Source organism: Ceratotherium simum, chromosome 28, assembly GCF_057802395.1.
Source record: "Ceratotherium simum simum isolate JZ-2026a chromosome 28, ASM5780239v1, whole genome shotgun sequence".
Taxonomy (NCBI): domain Eukaryota; kingdom Metazoa; phylum Chordata; class Mammalia; order Perissodactyla; family Rhinocerotidae; genus Ceratotherium; species Ceratotherium simum.
The window spans coordinates 34,961,823-34,973,565 of record NC_141927.1 but is presented as its reverse complement, the minus strand read 5'-3'; the positions used below and the strand labels follow the sequence as shown (position 1 = coordinate 34,973,565).

The 11,743-nt window shown below is 50.1% G+C and overlaps 1 protein-coding gene across 7 annotated transcripts in view; it reads left to right on the top strand.

Annotated features, from left to right (window-relative positions):
• The first annotated feature begins 2,101 nt into the window (after positions 1-2,101).
• Positions 2,102-11,743, top strand: part of FGFR1 (fibroblast growth factor receptor 1) — a 48,632-nt gene continuing 38,990 nt past the window's right edge. For 4 of the 7 annotated variants that reach the window (XM_087418530.1, XM_087418529.1, XM_087418527.1 and 1 more), the window contains exons 1-2: positions 2,105-2,715; positions 11,113-11,291. In XM_087418530.1, the coding sequence (XP_087274656.1) occupies positions 11,201-11,291 (91 nt within the window). In that variant the 5' untranslated portion in view covers positions 2,105-2,715; positions 11,113-11,200. Of the gene's footprint in view, positions 2,716-8,905; positions 9,037-11,112; positions 11,292-11,743 lie in introns of all 7 variants that reach the window. The other 3 variants (XM_087418528.1, XM_087418532.1, XM_087418531.1) reach the window with 3 other exon arrangements.

Below are 11,743 nucleotides of genomic sequence, written 5' to 3'. Positions count from 1 at the left end.
GTTTCCAAACCAAAGAAAAAAGGACTGGATTTAAGACCCCCTGGTTTAGAAGAATCATAGAGAGGAAGGGTAATATATTCTCTTTTAGTAATAAAGAGGGAAAATAGGAGTTGGGTGTTAAAGTTAAATGCTGGGTTTTCCATGGCTTGTCTTCCCAATCACATTCCTTCAAATTGTCTTTGCCTCCTCTGGTCACCTGGGTTTGTTATCCTCATGAGGTCCATCAACAACAAATATAAATGAAACACCTCCTGAGTAGAGTCCTGAGCTACGTCAGATACATAGATGGGATCCTTGCCCTGGTATAGTTTAGGAGCTAGTTAGAGAGAAAGAGTAAAAAAGACAACTAAGTTAAGTATCAAATCAGTATTTGATTTGATTTGAACCCTGGGATATTTGAACCCTGGGGTATAGCAGGGTTCCGGGGTCTGACAGGGCTGGAGTTGGCAGGGAAAGCCTCTGCAAGGGGAGGGGCATGAGTTTGGCCTTCTTACACGCCTGGAATGAGCATTATTTAAAATAAAGGAGGCTTAATGGCTGGGCAGCCTATAGGGGAGGATAAACAGAGCCTCATACACTTACAGGGGGAATAACCCTATAAACAATGGCTGAAGATCATTTATTTCACAAACATGTGAGTTCCTGCTTCTTATTTAGCTTTAAATTTATTCACTCATTCAATTAATATTTATTAAATATTTACTCTTTGGTCTGTCAATAAACATGTATTGAGCTCTTACTATGTGAATGACACTGTGTTTGTCACTGTTCTTTCGCCTGCTGGTCAAATAGAGAAGTAACTTAGGGACCCTTTCCTTAAATTGTGTGTGTAGGGGCATGTATCTTCTTCAGTATTGGAGCTTCCACAACCTCGTGGGTTTAGATGGGGTGAGGATGAGGGAACAGGCCCTATCACTAACTTACATAGTGACTTCTGTTTGTGTGACACTTTCGGTGCCCTGACATCCCTTATTTTATTTGATTCTCATGACAACCTTGTAAGGGACTCCCAACCAACTGGGGGAAACGTAAACAAGTCTTGATTTTTTCAGACACATGACGTCCAAAATAAAACAGTTCATAAGTAGGGGACCAGAATGGAGGTATCTTTCATACCTAGTGTGGCATCCTCCTCACCCTACCAGTGGTCCCCATCTTGGCACCACGGAGCCATAAAAAAAAGTACAGACTCTTTGCTCCTTCCTGGGACAGCCTGATTCCTCAGGTCTGAGCAGGTCCAAGAATATGTATTTTTCAGAAGTTCCTCAGAGGACTCATGTACATTTGGATTAGGGAACCACTTAGATTATACCATCCTATGGAAGGACCCAGGGGAAAGGGCATTTTAGCCACTTTTCCTCGGGTTCCATAGAGTGCTGGAGAATGCTCTGGGTGGGAGCAGATTAATTTCCAAACTAGCAACACCCCCCAGCTCTCTCCACTTATTCTTTACTTTCGAAACATTTACTGCAGGCTGGAGACTTCTGGAGGCCAAGAAGTGCGCTGTAGAATTTACCGGACCCAGCTCCCCGTGGACCCCCAAACCAAAACTATGTAGCTGGGGAACGTGAGATGGAAGGAGAGGGTCTGAGGAGGGGTTCGACCTTCTCATGAATAAAAATAGCTTGTATTTCTTGAGTAACTATGTGCCAAGCCCTCACTTAATCCTCAACCCTATGCGGCAAGTATTATTATCGCCCTTTTACAGATGAGAAAACTGAGATGTCGAGTGAGAAAAGCATTTCTCCAAGGCACACAGTCAGACTTCCAAAGCCCGTGCTACCACGGACAACCTTCGGGCTACAGGTCTCCTAACCTCACCCCCTAACCCGTTAATGTGTCCACGGCTTGAAATTCGGGCGCCCTCCTGGCGGTGCTCAGATGGAGGGGCACGCGCGCCAGAGGAGACCAGCGTGCAGGGAAGGAGCGGCAGAGTTCCAGGCAGCTCCGCCGGCTCCCCCCTTCCCGGGGGCCGCGGCTCGGGAACTACAAGGCCCAGCAGGCTGCTGCAGGGGGAGGAGGAGGAGGTGGGACCAGCGCGGGGTGGGAGTGAGAGAGCGAGCCCTTGCGCCTCGCCGGCGCACAGCGCTCGGAGCGCTCCTGCGGGCACTGGTGCGGCGGCCTCGGCAGCAGGCGGCAGCGAGCAGGAGCCCGAACTCTGGTCCAGCCGCAGCGCGCGGAGGAGCCCGGGCTGTGCCCGGAGCTGGGCGGCAACGTCCGGAGAGGACCGAGACTCAGCTTAGCGCATTGCGGCGACCTCGCCTTCCCCGGCCGCGAGCGCGCGCCGCAGCTGGAAAAGCAGCGGAGACCGAGGACTTTTCTCTGGTCCGAGGGGCGCCCCGCAGGGCGCACCGTACCAGGGCTGCAGTCGGGCACGCCGCGGCGCCGGGGCAATGGAGCCCGGTCTGCAAGAAGCTTGAGGCGCCGCCGCCCGGTTCTGGAAAGGGGGGCCACAGGGTCTGGAGACCCCGGGCGGCGGACGGGAGCCCTCCCCCCGCCCCGCCTCCGGGGCACCAGCTTCGGCTCCATTGTTCCCGCCCGAGCTGGAGGCGCCGAGCACCGAGCGCCACCGGGAGTCGAGCGCCGGCCGCCGGGCTCTTGCGGCCCCGCCAGGACCCGAGCGGAGCCCGGGGGCGGCGGGCCGGAGCCGGGGACGCGGGCGCCCGCACAAGCCACGGCGGACTCTCCAGAGGCGGAACCGCAGCGCCGAGTGAGGTAAGAGCCGCGGCGCCCCCAGATCCGGGGCGGGCTTGGCGTCCCGAGCGGCCCCCGGCGCTGGAGCCTCCCGGCTGCGCGCTCTCCCCACCGAAGCCCAGTCGGATCCGGCGCCTCCCTCTACTCGTTACCCGCCCCCCTCCAACTCCCGACTCCCCCCCAGCGCTCTGCGCCCCCCTTTTGTCTCCCCTCCCTTCCCTCCGCTCGCGTCGCCTCTGCGCCCCCTCCCCGCGCTCGTCCCGCCGCTCCTCCTGCCGCCCAACTTTTCCGCCAACTCGCGCTGAGGAGCTGGCGAGGCGGCGGCGGCGGCTCCGCGGTGAGTCCGGGGAGGGACAGGGCCGGGGCGAAGGCGGCAGCCGCCCTCAGTGTCCTCGGACTGGGGAGGAGGGCGGGAGTGGGCAGCGAGAGGGGGAGTGTGTGTGTGTGTGCGCGTGTGCGTGTGTGTGTGTGTGTGTGTGTTGCATTCCACTCCGTCTCTTTTTTGAATTGGGGACTCACCCCAATTCAGCAGGTAGCTTTGGGTGGAACCCTAAAAATTCAGGGTGTTTCTAAGTCCTTTTCCACCTCCGGGAAAGTCTGGGGTCGGGGTTTGGCGGGGGGGCACATGATGAGGCAAGGAACTGGAGGAGTAGGTTAGCTTCTCTCCGATTAGGTTTTAAGGAGGTGTCGTCACCAAATGGCTGCATCTGCTTTAGCGGAGAGCGAGAAAGGAATTCCCTTTTCCAGAGGGGGTTATCTTCTATTTAGTCCATCTCAGAAAGGGTCGGAAGTTTGGGGAAGGGGAGGGTGCCCAGCGGGTGATGTTAAGCCCCATTATGGGGTCGGGGGGAGGGGAATGTTCAGTTCCAATCTGGTTCTAGGAAGTGGGGGAAGGGATGAGGGTTTTGTCCGGTGCGGTTCACTCGGCAGCGATGCATGTTGCTTCTCTGGCCCAGACCCTTCTGCCCCCTGCTCCCCTCTCGCATTATGTTTGGGGTTGGGAGAGAGGGGCTAGAACCCTCATCTGCAGAGGAATTTATGGACGTTATAGATGGAGTTCATTTAACACATGTCCTATGAAGGCAGCCAGCCGCCTTTGGGGAGGGGGTGTGAGACCAGCTTCTCTTTTCTGGGCCCGGAAGCTGTTCATCCATTTAAAAGTTTCTGGGGGTCTTTCACCCCCAACACTTTTCCCCCCATTTTCCAGATGTAGCGGCCACATCTGGTTCCGTTTCTCCCCACACGGGTACACCGCAGCCACATTATTAACATCCCTCTTCCTCCCTTCTCTCTCCCCCAGATTAAAACTGAGATTCTTCGACTGGTCCTTACCACCTTCCTCTGTAAAATTTCTTAAGACTTGGAGGCTTTGGGATTGAGGGAGAAAAGAAGGTTACCCTGGATCTCGGGTTATTTAGGATCAGATGGTGGTGGTGCTTTCTAGCTTGTGCAGAAAAGAGGCATCGTGGGCAGGATCGTAGGAGATAGGGCCAAGGTCTTAGGGGGTGTCACTTGCGAAAGGTTCATCTGCCAGAGGTGGCCTCTTTGGCCATGGGTCTGACCCACAACTGTCCCTGTCGGATGTTTCTGGAACCAAAGCGTTGCTTTTTCGTCCCTTCAGTTACAGCTGGAGCAGCGGGAGCGTCGGACTCTGTCCGGAGCCCGCCGTCCGGTCTCCGGCCGCCCGGCGGTGGCGTCACGCGTCCCTTTTCCACCCTCCCTGGAGCGAGCCCGTGCGCGGCGGCCGAGGGTGTGTATGGGGGCGGGGGCTGTTGCGTGCTCCTTTGCGTTTTAAGGAGCTGTTTGGGCTGCAGTCCCCGGAAATTGAAGTGGGCCAGTTTGCCACTTAAATAACGGCTCCAGGTTTGAAAGCAGGGGTGGGATTGTTGAGGAGGTTTTGGTAAAATCCTTTAAGGTAGGAAAGCACCTTATGGCCCAAAGTTGCGGCAGGGTGGGGCGAGTTGGTCTCTCTCACCCTCTCCTTTCCAGTCTCTTTCAAATTGAAAACACCGCTCTGGTTTCCTCCTTTGGGCGGTAGTTTTGGAGGCTGTAATGAAATCGCACTTTCTCTAGACATGGTAATTAACGTGCCTGTTTCCTCCGCACATGTGCCCTGCCCTTTGCACCTCCGGACCAGCGCTTTTTTTGGAATACCATCTAAACTGTAGAACCTTAGCCTTGAGACTGTTTAGCAGAAGGTGGCCATTTTCCCCCGTTGGCCCAGGCTCCCGGTTTCCTCTCTGAGGCTTGTTTAAAGCTAAGTAGCAGGGCCCCGTGGGACGTGCCTCTGTCTGGCTAATTGCCCCCAAGCCTGGGTCATCTCCCTTCCTTTCAGTGACCAAGGGAGAGCCGTTGCCAACCGTCTGTACCCATGACCTGCCTCCCTAATGACTTGTTTACATATTTCCCCCCAGTTGGGTGGGAGAAGCCTGGGGTTTCCCCTGACCCCCAGAGGAGCACAGGGTGTTTGGGGACAGGGAGGATGTTGGGGCCCGGCTCCAGCTGGGGTGGTTGTGTGCTGCATCAGTGGGGAGCTCCTTGAAATATCTGTTGCATTTACTCTTAGTCATAGCTGAGTGTCAGCTTTTTAATGAGGGCCGTCCGGATGGAGAGCCTCTTGGACATGTGTGCCTTCGCTGCCTGCTTTTACCAGGCCTGTAGAAATGTCCATGTTGAGGCATTTTCACAAATGGGATTTGGGCCAGAGTGGGCACCACTTCCTTTGGTTCCAAAGTAGACAGTCTTGAGTGCTTCTTTTCCTTGGCCTCTCGCCATGGAGAATGTTAGAAAGTTCCGTTAGGCGTCCTTAGAATAGCAAGTGAAGCAAAAACACAGGAAGACATGAAGAAGAGCATCGCAGATGGCTGTTGTCCCACCCCTCTTGAGGGAGAGGATGAGAATACCCAGGCATCCCTGAGCCTGGGCTAGCTTTATTCCTGGCCAACTCCAGAGGGCAGGAAAATTGAGTTGAGCATTAAGTAGGTAGACTCTAGCCATGGAGACCAAGAAAAGTCCATGGGGTTTTGCTTTTAGTTGTATGCTTTTTGCTTGTTTTGGGTGTTGACCCAAAACAAGACTCCTAAAATAGATTTACTCCTATGAGCTTGGCGTTTTAGCAACCAGCTTCTCTGAATGCTTTCTTCTTGTCACCGTTTTTTAATCTCCTTCATCAAAATGGCTGTTAGTTAAGATCTTCCTAGGAAAGTTTGAGCCTGTTGCTGCTGGAGGAAAAGGTGGTAGAGAGAATTGATTCAAATGTTTTGTTCTGAAAAGGCCTCACTTGAGATGAGTTTAATTTCCTCTTGGGAAATTTGTCTTGCATTTATCTTCCCAAGAGCTTTGTAAAAAGTCTGAATGCAGCAGGGACTGGTGGGAGTCCAGATGTAGAGCTTTAGAGAAGATTCTGGGGTTTCCAGAGGGATTAAATACCAGACTTGGGCTAGAATATTTGCTTTTCCCCCTGGGGTTGCATCTACCTTAAACAGAAATTCTCTCCTCACTACCACTCCCCTTGCAATTAAAGAAGCTACATTTGGTCCCCAAGTAAATAGCCCTCACCTGGGTGAACAATGCCAAGAATATGGTGGTGGTCCACTAGTCCATCCTGTCTTCAATAGCAAAGTTTCCTAGATTATGTTGCATCCGTTAGTGTTTCATTTATAATTACTAATTTTTTATATACCTCACTCCCAAGGACATTTGGAAACGTTTTTACGGGGACTCAAAATTTAATAATTAGCATTTCCCTTGGACCAATTAAAATTTTGCAAGCTGAGCTGCATAACTTTGTTCAGATGTTTATTAAGACCTTACCCTGTCAACTCTCAACAGTGAGTAGAGAATGCTCATTTTTGGGAAAAGCGACCATTTCTGTTAAGAAGTCAGTCTTATTCCCGTCTAAAGGAATTAATGTTTTGGTGTTACTTCCTCAATTCTGAGAAATCAAGATGTTTAGAAATTGTCTCAGTTGGTTTGCTTTGAAATAGAATTGGCTGGCGAACCAGGAGTACTTGACTATTGCTTTTCTCTGGCATTCTCAGCTTCTTTTCTGCAAGAGGAACTACATCAGTTTCTTTTCAATCAGCCTTTCTTTCATTCATTTATTCATCTAGTTAACTAATGTGTCAGCATCTGCTGTGTACATATTAGGTGCTAACGGTATTAACAAACGTTAGTTCAGGTATAGAGTGTGCTCTTAAGGAGCTTGCAATCCCATGGTGTTTTGGAAATTCAGAGAGATGAGATCCTCAGCTGGAAACCCCAAGAAAGACTTGTGGAAGAGGTGGCTTTTTTTTTTTTTTTAATTGATGTTTTAGTGGTTTTTAACATTGTGAAATTTTGGGTTGTACATTTTTTTGTTTGTCCATCACCATATATATGACTCCCTTCACCCCTTGTGCCCAACCCCCACCTGCACTGCCCCTGGTAACCACAGTACAGTTTTCTCTGTCCATGTGTTGGTTTATATTCCACATATGAGTGAGATCATACAGTGTTTGTCTTTCTCTTTTAACATAATATGCTCCAGGCCCATCCATGTTGTTGCAAATGGGACGATTTTGTCTTTTTTTATGGCTAAGTAGTATTCCATTGTATATATATATACCACATTTTCTTAATCCAATAATCAGTCGAGGGACACTTAAGTTGCTTCCACTTCTTGGCTATGGTGAATAATGCTGCAATGAACATAGGGGTGCATAAGCCTCTTTGGATTGTTGATTTCAGGTTCGTTGGATAGATTCCCAGTAGTGGGATGGCTGGGTCATAGGGCATCTCTATTTTTAATTCTTTGAGGAATCTCCATACCGTTTGGAAGAGGTGGCTTTTTGAGGTGAGGCTCAGAGATTAGGAAAGCTTGGCCTGCTGAAGATGGAGGAAGGGCAAAGAAGAAACACTTGGTCGGAGCGTGGAGGTTGCCTAGAACTGGCCTGTCCCGTAGAAATATAACACAAGCCACATGTAATCTTAGATTTTCCAGTAGCCATGTTTGAAATTAAGTAAAGAGAAGACAGTGAAATTCATTTTTATTAATTCATTCACTTGTTTACATTTTAATAATATATTTGATTCAGCCCAATATATCCAAAATATTATCATTTAAACATGCAATCAATATAAAAAATTATCGAGGGGCCAGCCTGGTGGCGCAGCGGTTAAGTGCACGCGCTCTGCTGCAGCGGCCCAGGGTTCACAGGTTCGGATCCTGGGCGCACACCGATGCACCGCTTGTCAAGCCATTCTGTGGCGGTGTCCCATATGAAGCAGAGGAAGATGGGCACGGATGTTAGCCCAGGGCCGGTCTTCCTCAACAAAAAGAGGAGGATTGCCATCAGATGTTAGCTCAGGGCTGGTCTTCCTCACCAAAAAAAAAAAAAAAAAAAATTATTGAGATAGTTTATATTCTTTTTTCATACCAAGTTTTCAAAATCTGGTGTGTATGTTTCATTTCTAGCACATCCCTGTTTGCACTAGCCACATTTCAGGTGCTCAGTAGCCACGGTGGCTAGTGGTCACCATATGGGGCAGCTAAGTCTAGAGTAGAGGGTTTGGAGATGGATAGTGAGAAATACCTTTGTAAAGGTAGTAAGTTTGTCTCTTCCTGCCTCCAATTACCAAAATCTCCCAGGAGTGCTATCAAGGAGTGACTCAGAGCACAATGTTTATAATTCCCTACATTTGATTAGTACTTTAGAGAGGCGGGAGTGGGCACTTTCACCCACGCTGCCTATTTGAGCCTCACAACCACCCGTGATGTCGGCAGGGCAAATATTTAGCTCCTTCCGACAAGTGGGAAAACTGAGATGTCGTGCGTGCGTGCCTCCCTCCCATTCCCCAGTGAGGGGAATGCACCCAGGTGGAGTTGGGCTGCCAGTCCCAGGAGACCTGACTGATATGGGAGAGGTTGATGTGGAGCCAGCTGCAGGGTCTCTGAGGAACCTGCTGTGTACACCTGTGAGGCTACAGGTCACATCTGTCAAGCAGTGAAGGAAGGAGATGGTTCCTAAGGGATTTTAAGAATTCATTAATTAGTAGAAAGCGAAGAAGGTGGGGTGAAGAAGGAGATGTCAGTCCCTAGTGTCCCGGGCAGTGTGTGGACCAGCGGTTTGCATCACTGTGTTTTCTGCAATGGAGTGTGTGCCCACTTACCTTCTCCTTCCAGGAGTCAGTGCCAGGAGGCTGTGTTTTCTTAACGTCCTTTGTTTTACAGATGTGGGGCTTGAGGCCCAGAAGGGAAGGAGAGGAAGAGACTCTTGCAGGGAAGCTTCCAGATTAGTTTGAAGTGCATTGATGGCAGAGCTGACAGAGGGCAGTCTGCAGCCAGACCACACCTATGAGGAGGTGGGCAGACATTTCAGGGGAGAGTAGCCGAGTGGTGGTGGAAGCTGTCTGTCCGCTACATTTGGAAACAAGCTTAATCTTTTCAAGATGATACCACCCTTTCCCTTTGGATACTAAAAATGCATTCATTACTCTGGCCATTCCTGTGTGACTTAGGTTCTTCATCAGGTGTACCTTTCTGGGTGACAGGCCTGTACCCGTTTGGTGTGTCTTTGGACTGTAATGAGATGTGGAATGTGGTTTAGGGATGTCCCATGGCAAGCATCTCTTCTGTCCCATGCCAGGAATCGTGCCCCCTCCTATGTCCTAGATGGCACATCCGTGAACTGCTTCCAAGGATCTTTTCTCTCAAGCAAGGGAATTCAGAATTGAGGCTCTCCCATTTCCAGAGTTACCTCGGACTTGTCCTTATCTGCTTGGTTTCTTTATGGCGCAGTGATACACCCTTTGGAGAAAATGAGTTTATGTCAGATAGAGCCAGGCTCGATCAACCTGTTATTTGCTTCCTCCCACCCTGCCCTCTAGCATCTGAAAACCCAGGTGGTGCGAGTCCCGTGCTATTGCTTACGGCTGCAGGTCCTTGGGCAGAGTACTTAACCTTTCTGAGTCTCAGTTTCCCCATTCCTTAAAGGGGAATAATAATGCCTACCCCTCATAAGTTTTTAGTGAGGAAGAAATGAAGTTTTATAGTTACAAATTCTACCTAGTACATGCTTGGCACGTAGGTATTCAGTAAATATTTATTCTATTCTGTCTCTTCTAGTCCCTTTCCTAAACTTAGAAAAAGAAAAGAGAAATGTTTACTTCTCCTTTGATTTGAAATCATTAAAAAATTTTAGGAAAGCCTTGGGAGGGAGCTAGCAGTAGTGCATGCATACACCCACTGGCGAGCGCCTGTGAACGAAGCCAAGAATCTGGGGGGTTTTCTGCCAGCCAGGGCTGACTCACTCATAAGGGGCCCTGTCTGGCCTAGGGGGAGGCAGGGCTGAAGCACCACATTAGGGCATGTTCCGGGGAAGTGGATTCTCTGAATAACTTGGATGGTTCCCTGGAGTATTTGGGACAAAAGCCACCTGGAAGACAGAGATGGTCACCCCCACGTAGCCCAAACAGTGCCCAGAAAGTCTTTATCACTTGGTAAATGTTTAGCAGCAACAATCTGTTGTTCGTTGAGACCCTAGGGAATTGTTGTAAATGTTACCACTCCAGACGAGAAGGGTAAAGGGCTGCCATCTGTGCTTTTAACCGGGGCTGGCATGAGCCATCTTTGAGTCAACGCTTGCAAGAGCCCTTTGGCTCTGACCTTTTTCCCCACTTCTGGATTCATTTCTGTCAGACGTCAGCTGTCACCTTTCAGCATGGGAAGGAGAACCGGAGCCACCTCATGGTTCCACACTGTGAGGCCCTTTTTAAGTAGTTGGTGAGAGTTGTGTTCTATCCATGAGGGAAGCTTGTAGAACCACAGATCCCTGTGATGCGTACAGTTTAAGACAAAAAGGAAGAGCCCCAGAGATCACTTATTTCAGCTTCCTCATTGTATAGGTCCAGGGAGGGTCAGCATCTTACTTGGCTCTCATTTCCGCATCCTGGCTTGTTCCATAATTCATCTCTCTTTATCCCTCACCAAAGGATTGGTTTGCCCTAGAAGGAGTGAGGGCTTATACTGGGGAGTCGTCAGCGTACTCAGGTCTCTTGCAATCCCACCATACTCTGTGAAGCCCTTGCCCACATTTGGGACTCTCATAAGGCTGTTCGCTTTCCCAGCACAAACAATCTTGGGGCTTATGCCTGGGAGAACTTCATGAAAATTTTCCCAGCAAGGCTTGCACGTAGTCCACGCTCAATAAATAGTTGTAGAACTGAATTAAAGCTCTCTTTTGTCTAATTAAGGCCTGTAACCTCAAATTCAACATTGGGGCAGGACCACAATTCCCTTCTTTGTGCCTGAAGGAGTCAGTTATTGCTTTAAGCACCCTTCTGACAGAGCGACTCTGTGACATGCTTTACCTTCTTTTTCTCCTTGCCTCCCATCACCATGAAGACCCTCCTAACTTTGGTTTTTTTTTCTTTCCTCAGAGTCAGCTTGAAAAGGAAGATCAAGCTCAAGGCGGAGTCTCCATGGAGGTGTGGAGCCTTGTCACCAACCTCTAATTGCAGAACTGGGATGTGGAGCTGGAAGTGCCTCCTCTTCTGGGCTGTGCTGGTCACAGCCACACTCTGCACTGCCAGGCCAGGCCCGACTTTGCCTGAACAAGGTAAGGCAGGGGCTGAGAGTCAGCCCGGACTTCTGGCCCTCGGAAACAGGGCAGGCTGGGACGGAGCTGGTGTGGTTGGAGGTCGTGTGGTAAACTGGGAAGGCTCCATGCCAGGTGGAGCAAAGGGTCCTTTCCTGTAGGAAAGACTCCCAAGATACCTGGGCTGATTTGAGGCTGGTTATAAATGTAAACAACTTCATCAGAGGTTGGGTCATGAAGGCTGGTGACATCCATTTGCCAGAGGTGACATGCTCAGGGTGGGTTTATGCTTTTCTCTTCCTGAAAAAAGAACTTCTGATTGGGACCCAAGAGCTGGCTCCCTAACCTAGATGATGTATAAAATGGGGTTGGACGATGCAGTGGGGAGTGAGTGACCAATGAATTTGGGTTTAGAACTTGGATCAGATTACAGGGGATGTTGAGGGATGTGGGAGCTTGATATAGACCTCTGG